General features: G+C 35.1%; 1 protein-coding gene across 1 annotated transcript in view; it reads right to left on the bottom strand.

The window, feature by feature from the left end:
* Window positions 1–14,486, bottom strand: part of SOX6 (SRY-box transcription factor 6) — a 621,353-nt gene that overhangs the window by 118,090 nt on the left and 488,777 nt on the right. The window contains exons 10-11 of the mRNA XM_049713139.1: window positions 6,711–6,790; window positions 5,101–5,223 (exon numbers count right to left, since the gene is read on the bottom strand). Coding sequence (XP_049569096.1) covers window positions 5,101–5,223; window positions 6,711–6,790 — 203 coding nt within the window. The remainder of the gene's footprint in view (window positions 1–5,100; window positions 5,224–6,710; window positions 6,791–14,486) is intronic.

The following is a 14,486-nucleotide window of genomic DNA, read 5'->3' as shown; positions in this document are numbered from 1 at the left end:
GATGAGAGTAGATCAGAGCTGCCCCTCAGAAGCACTTAGGCAGCAAAGCTAGAGTAGAAATGACTGCTTATTGGGATGTTGGTAAGGTTTTTCCTATTCTGATAATGAATTTTTGTGGAAATCTAATACATGCCTCGTTAACCCATTTACTATTCACAACAACCCTGGGAATAAATATTATCCCCTTTTTACAATGAACAAACTGAAAAAAGGTTATTTGAGAACAGTATAGGACAACATAGCAAATAATAGCAGAAACTCTAATCCAAGATTCTGATTCCAAAATGGAGCTCATTCCATTAGTCCACAGCTCATCTAATCCCAGCTGTAATGGTCCTCCCAAATTCCATCACACTCTTAAAGTCAAAGTAGGTGAGAAAAGGCTGATTACGAGAAAAGTAAGCATTTCCCCTCAAAGCACAACCCCCTGGTTGGCATCCTCAGAACAAGCTTTGAATCAGTGCATTCCTTTTTCTCTATCAGGTAGCTAGTAATAGGTCACTCTAATCAACTCTTTATTCACCCCTCTATTAGAAATCACAACCTCCAAAGCCCACTCAGCCCAGCTAACTCACCCTCTCATTCCTCCACAGAACTGAGGCATGTTTATGATTTCAAACAAGACGACAGGGTTTGAGCCAGGGAAGAGCATCTATATATAATATCATAAAGATTCAGGCTGGAACTAAAATAGAAATAGAGCATTCTCAATGTTGATGGGCACTTCTTCACTTTCCAGTTGTAGCATGAAAACTGACAATATCATTTAAATAAAATATGTGTTTGTATTCACTTTTGCAAAATTTCAATTGTTCTCCTCCATCTTTGCAAACTTCGCAAGACTTTAATAGTTTCATTTAAGAATAACTTATGGTTGATTGATAGGTTTTTCTAGTGTTTTAAGGCTCTGATTATACTCTTTTCCTCAAATCTTCCCAAAACTACACATAATACCCATCAAATAAAAGTGAAAATATATTTATATTGATTTTTAAATTTTTCATATTTACTTCCTTTCATTTAGGCTACCACCCATACTGTCATTATAAGAACTTGGTTAAAATATGTTCCAACTAAAGCTTGGTAGTCTTTGAATGCTAGATAAAAATCATTCTCTGCAGCTAATGAAGACAGAAACTCTGCCTGTAACAATATTAAGTTTGTTTTCTCTGGTGATTCAGAGAAGTGAGCAATCTGTCAGTAATACATTGAGTGAAATTACTTGTCTTGTAGGAATAACTGCTGACAGTCACTTTATTTCAGGGCTGACCCAAACATCTCCCTGCTGACAAACAAATTACTATGTCTAACTTTGAAAAGGTAACTAGCTTGTTTCTAATTTTGATTGGTCTCTCAGAATCCCTTATACATACACTCAGTCCCATCCCTCGTTGTATTAAAAAAAAAAAAAAAGCAACAAAAAGTGTTTTGGAGGGACAGGTTTGAATTAATGAGTTAAAAAAAAAGTAAAGGAAGAAAACCCTATTGTTTGGAACTAAGAAAAAGAACTGTTATTGCTTCATTCCAAGACTGTTACACAGATAAAACTAGTAAGTGTGTCTACTCTACATTAAGACTGGCAGTGCCACCAATGACTGACTGGGTGAGTGAACACATTACCGAGACAGTATTGTAGGAATTAATTTTCTTCAATAAAGTGATTTTTAAGGCTCATGTATTTCACAATCTAAACATATGTCACTGTTTCATAAACAAAATAAATGGATTAAAATAATACATTACCAATATGCTGACATGTGGAGATATTTTAATTAGAAATTCTTAAACTGTGTGATATTTAGCTGTTGTATTTGCTAGAGAAGCATGCATCATTTAATAAGAAAGCATGAGACAGGTGCATTACTTTGCATGATATGGTACCAGATTGGATTTCATATAAACTATGAGGCAACATTACTTCCAATTAAAAAACAAAACCAAATTACTTTAGGTACCTATCACATTGAAAGTAACAACAAAAAATGAATCAGTACATTAAAATCACTCTTTCGTTTAAAACAAAGTGTCATTCTGAGCTTAGTTTCTGAGACAATATTTCTTCAGAACAATCTAACATCTTAGCTATTTAAAGGCCATATTTACATGACTGCCTCATTATACTGGTCCCCCCCTTTTGACTTACTTGAAGGACCAATGCTAACATAGCTGAGGAAAGCAAATGGCAACTGGTCCTGAAATTTATACGGGTAGAGAACTGGAATAAGTAGCAATATAATATATTGTTTACTGTAGCAAGTGCCCTCTGTTCTCTAAAGGTCAAAAGCACTGTAACCTTAGAGTTACAGTTTCTGATTGTTCCCAGGGTTAAATACATTATCAAAATTAATGGTTCAAGCCCCTCAACCTTCAGATATATGAGTATTCATGCCTCCATCTGCTGAACTGTTCAACTAAAAATAGGATTCTTTGGCCTTCTCTCTCCTAATATTGTGCTCCTGAGGCAGAGAAAACCATGCCTTAGATCAGCATGGAGTACCAAAAAAAAAAAAAAAAAGCAAAAAAACTTTTCTGTGTCTTTCTTATTTTAATGAAAGAAAGAACTGGAATATACTAACGTAAGGAGGATCTTTCCACTTTAAATACCTTTTCTCTACCTGATAACAAAATTTCAGGCTTCCAGAGTATAACTATACTGTTAAGATTACCCAGGCTCATTAATGTTAAAAGTGACAACCTTTGAAGGACAAATGAACTGTACATCAGGTAGAGAGGACCACTTCTGAGCAATGCAGCAGGGTGTGTGTGGAGGTGGTGGTGGTATATACGTGTTATGGTCTTTCTTCCTAAGAATCTCTGATTAGAAATAAAACCCATTAACATAATTGTAATGCTTAGTATCCACAATTTATCATGATCCTATTTATCATGATCCTATCCACAGTTGACACAGCTGTGACATTTAGCTTGTCAAAGGAATGGAGAAAACCCTGGCTAGAAAAGAAAGTAGACTTTAAAATCAATAAAGCAAGATATTATTAAATTTTCTCTCTACTTTTGCTCAAGATTTAAAATGTTAGTGTCTATAGCAGGTTAGATATGGGTGTCCACTGTGCAGTTCATGGAAGTCCCAATAAACATGCTATACTCATACCAGGATAGTTTGAGAAACCTGGCTTTCAAACCAGGTCAATCTTTTCTAAGCAAAGGTTTCCTGACATGCAAGGAAAGATACAAAAAGTGGAAGATAGAGAACAGAGCAAGAATAAAAAAACAAACAAAAAAAAAACCCCAGGAAACTCTCAAACCACCCCAAACTTACACTGCAAAGCTATGAGGGCCCCCTGCCTTACCAGATTCTGTATTTAGTCTCATTAAAGTGGCAGGCATGTGGCATATGTTGTGCTCCTAGATCCGCATTGCTACAGCACTACACGGATCTGGCACTCACATATATGACATCATGGTTTCCAGAAACCCAACAGAAGCCAGATTTGACAGCATCAGGGGTCTGTGATGGTGGGGGGAAGAGAAGTCAACCTAAGTGAAAATTAGTAAAAGAAGACACGGGGTAGAAAACTGGCTAAGGGAAGGTTGATGGGATAGAACTCAACACCTCAAGAGAAAATAAAAGTCAAGAGGAGAGGAAGTTTTGAATTTGAGCCAAGGCCACTTGCTTTTACATTCTTTCAAGCACTTAAAAATTTAACAAACTACCTGTCCTGAGTAGGTAAGCTTGCTAACTGTCATCACACAGAAAGGCTTGTTCTTAACGTCCAGCTGTCTCACTGCTTGCCAATCCTAAGCACAGTAGATTTTTAGAACGTCCAGAAATACGGCACCTTCTCTACAGCCAAAAGAAAGCCTTCAAAAGAAATCCCTTCTGGCTGTATAGAAGACAGCAGATATTCTAACAGTATATGCCTTGTCATGTCTGGGTGGAAACCCCCTATATACTTCTTATAATCAAAGGGAAAGGGAAAGGAAGAAGGCAAGCAACAAGGTCTGAACTCTTCCTTAGGCTACTTCCAAGGTGTCCTTTGATCTTGCCCTCTTCCTTCTTCTTAGAAGTGAGCTTTCTCTATCATTTTCCAAAAATGCAGATTTAAAAGCAACAGAGAAGATAATGTCAAAGGGACACTTTATTGATCACATAGTAGTTGATATGTATAGACGGGCAGAGCCAATAGGAGCTTAATATACAACTTTGTTAGATGTAATTGTTTTCTTCTTTTTAAACTGGGTTTACCATCCTAGGTTAGAACATAAATGTAGTATTAGATCTAACCCAGAAAGTTAAAGTGTATTTCAGTGTGAGATAACCTGTCTCCTTTTTTTGTGACTCAACAGATAGCTAGCAACCCTCCAGCATCTGATAGTACCCCGAGAGGTACTCCAATGATATAGGAGAGGAATTAAGCATGATAATGGAGAGAGGAGGACTGGGTCCCTATAGGAGAAAGGGGTTTGGTTTTCAAAAGAGCCGTATGAGCCATCCTCTCCCATGTAGTAAGAATATCCCACAAAAACAACGAAGAGCTTTATTGAAAGTTAAATATGAAGGGGCTACTATAATAGTTTATGTCAGGCCCAGGCACCCAACCTCACTTCAGCCAGAGAAAACTAAATTTGAAAACCTGAATTTGGTAGAGTTAGAAATCCTGGATAATAACTCTGACTCCAAGAATATTTCGTAACCTTGGTTAAATAACCTGACCTCTCTGAACCTCCATTGTTTTGTCTGTGAAAGCAGAATTATGTTTTACCAACTCCATAGGGTTGTCACATGGTCAAATGAGGTTTTTTTCTTTTAATGTTTAAGTGTTTTTTAACTACTATACAGCATTATACATTAAAAAAAAAGAGTAAGGGAAATAAAGATGGTTTTGAAAGCACTCATAATGTAAAGAATTTGCCTAAATATATAGCAATAAACAATGTATTTCAGAGGCGTTGGTCTGGGGTTTGCCTTTTTCTCTGAAAGAAAAAGGAGCAAAAATGAGCCTCCTTAGGAATGAGAAAAAGAGAAAGATTATGTTTTAGTGTTTAGGTTGAGTGTTTGCTACTTTTTAAAAAAAGCCTAGAATATGACTGAACAATCCAGTCCCCCACCCAATGAAGCACCAATGGAAGTATTCATACCTCAATCTGTTTGTGGTTGTAAGAGTGGCCACCACCATGTTCAAAGGTGTCCAAACTCCTGCCAAAACGGTCACTTAGGCCCTTTAGCCTTGGGTTAATTTGTGGGTGGGAGACATGACCTTTCTGTTTAGTAGCATATTCAGAAAAAAAAAAAAAAAAGACAAAACATACTGTCAGAACTCATGAAACAGAACACATATTTCTAAACCCAGGGTATTGACCACACCAAAGAATAGAAAGTAGGTTTAGGACCCAGATACTCTCTTTCACAGAAACTTGATTATAGGATCAAACTGCTTTCTTATTTTTGCCTCTGACTCAAGAAGACACATAATAGCATAGCTACGGAAAAAGGAGAAATAGATTAGATTGATTATGAGTGAGGTTTCTTTTTATATTTTTACCAACTGCAGTAAGTTCCCCTGTCAGTAGTAGAGAAGGTGAGGGTTTAGAAGAGAGGTAGGGTTGCTGCTTTCATTAGGCAAAATGTCTAGCTCTGCTAGGCAGTCCATAATGGACAATATCTTCAAGACTTTCTGGATGAGGCTTATGACAAAAACTTCTCAAAGTACTGCAAAAATTCTTTATTTGTAGACCCAGTTGAAGGTACTCAAAATGATACTTTTTCACTGTAAAATATCTGTACATTTTTTACATTCAAGTCATATGAGTAATAGCAAAGAAGAAACAAAAATGCCTAGTTAGATGATATTCCCTAGACTATTTAAGAAAATTCAAAAAAAAATCACAGTAAATTATAAGAATAAAAAACTATCTCTATCCACTGTATTGAAATTCAAGTTACCATACATTTTCTAAATGTTCAAATACTGAAGGTTTAACCATTATTTTAATGATATTATCTTTTTGTTTTTGTTAAAATATACACTCATAGTTATAGTCAATTTCCCATTAAGATGGCAGTGCTAGAAGGGTATAAAGATTACTTAGTCCTATTGTTAACCCCCCCGCACCATTTTACTATGAAGAAGAGAAGGTGCAAGTGATTTTTTAATTTAGCTTCCAAAACACTTTCTCTCCAATTTTAGTTCCATAGGTAAAGAACTCTAACCCAGAATTTGGTCAGACACCATGCCCAGACTTTTGACCTGGCATGAGGATGAGGACGAGAATACACATATTCAGGAGCAAAGTGTTCACATTTTCCAAATAGTTAAAGTAATTTGGTAATAACAACCCCCTATTCCATGAGCTGCAAGAAGGAAAATATCCAACATTGTTTTCTGTTTTGATGCTTACGTGTAAAAGCTAATTGGACATGAATGGAGACGTGGACGAAGAATTGATAAGGAAAAAGCTTACATACCCAATAACAACCATAACAATCAGTCATAAAAAATTGTAAAACCATTAACTTACCGATCGAGAACATACAGTACTAAGTCATAACGTCATTTTTTCCTTTAAAAATATTGACATGACAGTTTTCTCTTCTACTTGCAGTATGGTAAGTACATAAGGTGTTAATCCTTCTAGGCTATGCTTAAAAAATTATTTAATATCCAGGCCATTATTTAGCATACAGCTGGTTAGCAGTTTTCCACTAAAGTACTGGCTCGTATCACACATTTTTTTCTTCTGGCACTCACCTGGAGCTGTAAAGGGCTGAGTCCAGAAGCAGCAGCAGCTGCCATTGTTGATGGAATGAACTGTACAGGGTAGTTATCACCTGTCGGAAAGAACAATGCATACAGGTTTAGACAATGAACAGGGAATCACAGCAGGCAAGTACAAACATGGTCCTTGGATTGCCGGAGCTTTACAACATTGCTCTAAGCCCAAACATCTGCAGAAACAAAAGGCTTAGTTGGGCACAGACTTGCACTGCTGCCTTGGAACTTTTTGTTAACAGATAGCTGGTAGGCAAACTGGCAAAACATGAATGTGATGTTAAAAAAATTAAATGTGCAATTCAAGCATGTTCACTCCATTACAAATCTTGTAATACATCATTTTTTTAAGAGTAAAAAAATATCTTAAAGCCAGGCTGACATTCAGTTCACTGAGAAAGCATTAAGGCTTTTACATTAAAACAACAAAACGTTTTGCCTTGGTAGGCAAGGCAGAGTATTACAGTCCAAAAAAGATTAAGAATTACTGACTGTCCATAACCCTAACGTTTATTTTATAAAAAATAGAGGAAAAAAATTAAATGCAACCTCTTTAATTTGATAGGGGTAAGAGAGAAGCTAATCTTATCTGCCAACATTCTATGAAACGCCTGGTATCCCAAATAGAGTGGAAACTATGTTTTTCTGCGCTAACTTCCGGTGGAACCTAGTACAGAATCATGCACACACACTAGGCACTCATCACTTATTCTCTGATGATGATTTGATTAAATAAACACACATTTTACATGTGATATCTGCATTAAATGTCTGGTCGAGATTGAGCATGGTTTAGCAGAGATCAATGCTACATCTTAATGTGTTTCTGGCTCCAGACTACTCCTAAACAGGGGGGCTGAAGTACCTTCTGTGACCTAAGAACATAGGCTGTATGAAGCGAACAACCTGAAGAACCAAGAGAAAGTGATGAGGAATGTATTGTGATAGTGGCAATTGAAATCAAAATTAATACTTATGGATAAATTACACAATATCAGTGATTTCATGGAGTATCACTTTGACTTCAGCTACTTATTTAAAGTCAGTGTTATGTATTATCTCTAGGCTATATTTTAATAGGCTGTTCCTCCACACATTTTTGACATTTACAATAATCATGCTGTTTTGCATGAACTTTTCCACACTAAAAGCTGAATATGATAATGAAAAGTATAGAAAGAATCACAGTAATAAAGGTAGTCAACTAGAAAGCAATGAAACCCCTTTTTTTCTGCATGGACACTAATACCTGGAGCCTTCCTGGTGCCCCTGGTTCGTTGGAACTCATCCTGTTTGCCACATGAAGTTGCACTCAGCTGGCCCAATGTAAATGTTAAGTTGCTTTCACTTTTAACAAATTGTAAGCTTCTAATCTACACAGTCTCTTTGCATCATATCCATAATACCTCATCAGACCATTGAGCACAGTGTGCGCTTGTACACAGTCCAGTAACAATTGGCTTCTGATTGCATATGGAGCGCTGCTACAATGCATTCACTAACACTATACTGTGCTAGTCTCCTATGGAGTAATGTTCAAAATATCTGATCTTGTTTTTCCCCTTCCATGAGGTTGATTTTGGTTTGCAGTGCTACATGAGCTTTTTAAAAAAGATAACTAGGCCAAATTATTTTTTATGGTAAATGACTGCCGCTTTATGCTTAAATAATTCTACTGATCCTCTTGATATTTAAACTAAATTATCTGAAGAAAGAATATCCTAATCTAAGTCAAACAGTATTTCTTTGGTTGACATCTTATCAGGTTAAAAAAATCACAAAACGATGCTGAATTAATGATGCTTCAAAAATAGAGAAAAAAAAATCACCATTCCAACCATCAACATGGGCTGCCTCTCAGAACATTTTAGAGCTGTTCTTTCTTTAAATATCATGCATTATTCATACTAACTCTAAACCATAACCCTCCTCCCTGTAAGTTTAATACCAGTTGTTTTATTTGTACTAAAACATTTTTCATGTCAAACATATTTAAAAAAATCAAACTCTAAAAGAATTCCCTGGGGCACTCCTTTTTTCATAGCTGTCATGCTTCTATGCTATGAAATAGCTGATTTTTTTTTTATAGTTTTTGGCTTGCCAGTTAATTTATTACCATCTCTACCACACCCTGTAGTACTCTCCAGCTCACCTGCTGGCTACAAACAGCTTTCTTTCCACTGCTGACAAGCATATTTTTAAAATGTTTTTAAGCTTTCTGCTGGTTTGAATCTGTATATCTGAATATAATCTTTGGAAAGCTATGTCTCCAGAACATATTGTATCAATACCAGAAGTAAAAATGAATACATTAGAGCAACTGAGTATATCACAGGGAATGATCAGAAGAGAGAGAAAAAGGAAAAGGCCAGAGAGGGAGAAGGTAAGGGTGAAGAAGAGGAGGGTTAAAAGTAGAAGAGAAGATTTAAGAGGGAGAGGGATTTAGAGTACTGTGAAGTTTAATTCTTTTAAAAAGTTACAAGCTTTCCCCCCCTCCCCCTCGCCTTTAATTGTCTCTGTGTAAGAGTCGATCAAGAAAAAGTTCTCAGTGGCTGACTTGGCAAGGAATCAGTCAACATGTTGTAGCAATTTTTTTCAAATTTGTCTCTGGATTTGAAATGCTTGCGTGAGGACCCATTCTCTTTAAATCTGTACAAAAGAAGATGAAGCCTGTTGAAACAGGTTGGTTTTAGGCACTACTGTAATCTGGCCCTTGCTACCTCTAGTATAAGTAGACAACCTCCAAATGCCAATTTGGGAAATAATGCCCATTACATAAATCCATCTTTCCAGGCTTCTAGGTTTTCCAACTGATTATTTTTATCTGGAGCTTACAGAGCAAATATGAAACAGGAGTTACAGCCTATAGGACATTTGCCTGACATTAGTTTCACTTGCCACAATAACCAACATTGCTTTGGGATCAAAGCAGCTCCACAGCAAGAGTCCCTGAATGACAGGAAGTATATTTTCTAATTTTCAGGGAAACCGAAAGGAAGCCGAAACTTATTAAGACTTAAACACAGGAAAAGGAGGAGCTTGTATCATGAACCTAGGACCCATTAGACTCAGACTACCTCCTGCAAGAATACTCCTAGTTTGTGTAATTCGGATACAAACTTCACTTTTATTAAAAAGTCAAAAATCCCATGGGTAAAATTCTGTCCATTTACTTTGATTCCTCAGAAAGACGAGGGACTGGGATGGTTGCAGTCTTCTGAGATACTAACTTCAGATATTAACCTATTTAGAGAGTTTGGGAGGAGTAGAGAAGAAAAATACGTTGAACTAGGAGACAGGACTCAAAGATTCTTCAGTTACTGGCTCAAAGTCTCATACCTTATTTTCCACCCTCCAAAACAGAAGAAAGATATACTATACATCCCTCATCTCACAGATCATTGTCTGGTGGTATCACAGGATGATGGTAAGTTATATGAGTTGCCCGATAACTCATAGATACACCCCACTTTTATGAGCTATTATCATTTTTGCTACAATATGGAAATATTTCAATTACAGCCAACAGTATAGACTTGGACATGCCACATTGCATCTTGCCTGGATGCATGTATTCAGAATAGCAAAATATTATAACTTCTCTGTATTCTGAGGGAATGCCATAATCAATCTGAATTTATCTTTGTGAGACAGCACACTGCAGCAAAAGTTAGTAGGCAATGAGTGACACATTTAGAATCTTAAAAAGAAAACAAAATCTTTAATTTGTTCTGAGAACAATTGGAGAAAAAAATTGCCATGGATCATAGTATATATTGCTGAGATCACCATGCTCTTATTTCTCCTGCTAAATTTCTCCTCTATTCATCAAAGAATAGACCAATGATGAGAAGAGTCTTGATCTCAAGACTTTTTCTAAGAGCATCTGCATTGTTTTCATACCTTTAAAGAAGCTAAGAATCAAGGATCAATCTTAATTTCTTATTTCATAGATGCATCCAAACTCTTGGCTAATCATATGAAAATCATGGGATTTGTCACAATAGCAATTAAATAAGTGAGTATGGACAAAATGATATACATGTATCCCCATGACAAGAAATTAACTTAAAATAACAACTTAAAGTTCATGACTTAGTAACTCACCAATGATATAGCCTCCATATATGAAGAAGGGCACAGTTAAAATAATCTCAATCACCATAAAACTAGGTTAGTTTATACAGGTGAGCATATATAGTTCCTTCTTGGACCTCACCACTCTTATTTAAAAAGGGGAGTACTAACCTGAAGAACCTCAGAAATGCTTTGATTTCAAGTAGATGGATTTAATTAATAAAGTATTCCAGCAATAGTCGTACATGCCTCTGTTTTAAATAGTCAAGAAGAGCTAGAAATGGCTAGCTTCACAAGATGTCATCTAGATAATCCCATACATATAAATCACACTTTTTATATACACACACTCACAAAAGCTAGACTTTTCTTCATATCTTATACACTTAGATCATGCCTGCAAGAGTATAAAATGTCAAATATTCAGAATTTCAGTCTGAATTCTACCTCCACTAATTTCTAGATGTGAAAGTTTGGAAAGAGTCAATTTACTTCTTTGACTTTTAGTTTCTTTTTTTCTTTTAACAAAATATAGATAATGCCACTTATATCTTAGAGTTGTTATAAAAATTAAATGAGAATATATATGTATATTCATATACATGTATACATATACATTTATATATATAGATATCAGCAAATAAATGGTGCTCAATAAATGCTAACTGAAACAAAGGAATTAAAAAGAAGTATTAGGTAGCAACTGTACATCAGCAAATTAGACAATCTAGAAGAAATGGACAAATTCCTTGAAACATACAAATTATGTAAACTGTCTCAAGGAGAAATAGATAATATAAACAAACCCATAACAAGAGATTGAATCAGTAATCAAAAACCTCCCAATAAAGAAAATTCCTGGACTGAATTTTTGGCTTCACCAATAAAGTCTACTGAATATTTAATAAAAATTAACACTAATCCTTACAAAATCTTCAAAAATATTGAAGAGGAAACACTTCCTAACTCTGAGGTAATGAGGCCAGTGTAAACTTGATAACAAAGCCAGATAAAGACATCACAGGAAAAGAAAATTATAGACCAATATTCTGTATGAATATTAAAATCCTCAACAAAATATTGAATCCAACAGCATATCAAAAGGATTATTCACCATGACAAAGTAGGATTTATCCCAGGAATGCATGGGTGGTTCAACATTAAAAATAAAAAATCAATGCAATACATAACATTAATAGAACAATGGGAGAAAAACCCACATGATCATCTCAATTGATGCAGAAAAGGCATTTGACAAAATCCAACATCTTTTCATGATAAAAATTCTCAGACAAAACTAGGAATAGAGGGAAAGTTCATCAACATGATAAAGGGTATTTATGAAAAACCCACAGCTAACATCACACTCAGTGGTAAAAGACTGAAAGCTTTTCTACTAAGATCGGGGACAATTATACCCACTTTCACTGTTGCTATACAACACTGTCCTAGAAGTTCTAGTTAGTACTAGAAAGAAAGAAAGAAAGAAAGAAGAGAGAGAGGGAGGAAGGGAGGGAAGGAGGGAGGGAGGGGATAAGGAAGGAAGGGAGGAAGGGAGAAAGAAAGAGGAAAACAGGTAAAACTAGGTAAACAGGTAAAAATAGGTAAAACTATGTCTATTTGCATATGAAGTGGTCCTATATGTAGAAAATTCCAAAGAATTCATAAGAAAGCTACAAGAGCTAATAAATAAATTCAGCAGTTTCAGGGTAGAAGATTAACACACAAAAATCAACTGTGTTTCTATATACTAGCAATGAACAATCCAAAAGGAAGTTAAGAAAGCAATTCTACTTACAATAGCATCTAAAAGAATCAAATACTTAGGAATAAACTTAACTAAAGAGGCAAAGACTTGTACACTGAAAAACTATAAAACATTTCTGAAAGAAATTTTTAAAGATCTAAATAAATAGAAAGGCATCCATGTTCATAGACAGGAAGACTTCACATTGTTAAGATCAACAAAGCAATCTACAGACTCAGTGAAATCTCTACCAAAATTCCAACCATCTTTTTTTACAGAAATGGAAGCCAATCCTCAAATTTATATGGAATTGCATGGGGCCCCAATAGCCCAAACAATTTTGAAAAAGACAAATAAAGTTGGAAGACTCATACTTTCTGATTTCAAAATTTACTACAAAGTTAGAGTAATTAAAACAGTATGATACTGGCATAAGAACAGATATATAGACTAATGAAACAGAATAGAGAGCCCAGAAATAAACCCTTACATATAGTTAATTGATTTTTTACAAGGGTACCAAGACCATTCATTGGGGAAAAGACATCTTTTCAACAAATGGTGCTGGAAAAACTGATATCCACATGCAAAAGAATGAAGTTGGACCCTTAATTTATACCATATATAAAAATTAACTGGAATGGATCAAAGACCTAAACTTAAGTACTAAAACTATAAAACTCTTAGAAGAAAACATAGGAGTAAATCTTTGGATTTGGCAATGATTTCATGGATATGACAGCAAAAGCACAGGCAACAAAAGAAAAAATAGATAAATCAGACTTCATCAAAATTAAACAATTTTGTGCATCAAAGGATACTATCGAGTAAGTGAAAAGACGACCTACAAAATGAGAAAAAAAACTTGCAAATCATATATTTGATACAGGATTAATATCTAGAATATATAAGAACTCCTGAAACTCAATAAAGACAAAACAAACAACCCAATTCAAAAATAGGCAATGTACTTAGACATTTCCAAAGAAGATATACAAATTTCCAATAGGCACGTGAAAAGATGCTCAAAACCATTAATCATCAGGGAAATGAAAAACAAAACCACAGTGAGATACCACTTCGCATCTACTAGGATGGCTATAATTTTTTTTAAAAAATGGAAAATAACAAGTATTGGTTAGGATATAAAGAAATTGCAACACTCTTGCATTACTGGTGGGAATGTAAAAGGTGCAGCCCGTATAGAAATCAGTTTGATGGTATCTCAAAGGGCTAAACATAGAACTACCATACGATACAACAATTCCATTCCTACGTGTATATCTAAAAGAACTGCAAGCAGGGACACAAACAGGTATTTGTATACCAATGTTCACAGTAGCATTATTCACAATAGCCAAAATGTGGAAACAACAGAAATATCCATCAACAGATGAATGGATAAACAAACAAATATATAGACGTAGACATATATATACAATGGGATATTATTCAGCCATAAAAAAGAATGGACTTTTGATACATACTACAATATAGATGGACCTTGAAAACATTATGCTTAGTGAAATAAGTCAGATGCAGAGGGACAAATATTGTATGATTCCATTTATATGAAGTACCTAGAATAGGCAAATTCATATAGAAAAATAGTAAAATAGAGGTTACCAGGGATTCAGGGTAGGAGGATAGGGAGAGTTATTGTTTAATGGCCACAGAGTTTTTGTTGGAGATGATTGAAAGTTTGTGGTATAGATAACGGTAATGGTTACAAAAAACTGCAAATGTATTAATATCACTGAGTTGTACATTGAAAAATGGTTAAAATAATAAATATTATTTTATGTATATTTTACCACAGTTTTTTTCTTAAAGAAACAGCAGGTCTACTAGTAAAATTGCTTTTGGTCATCAGGCAGAGAGACAATATATCTCAGTCAAAAGCTCGGTTTTGGGACCACATTTCTAATGGA

Source organism: Orcinus orca, chromosome 8 (assembly GCF_937001465.1).
Source record: "Orcinus orca chromosome 8, mOrcOrc1.1, whole genome shotgun sequence".
Lineage (NCBI taxonomy): Eukaryota > Metazoa > Chordata > Mammalia > Artiodactyla > Delphinidae > Orcinus > Orcinus orca.
The sequence above is the reverse complement of the archived record's forward strand: the minus strand, read 5'-3'. Positions and strand labels throughout refer to the sequence as shown.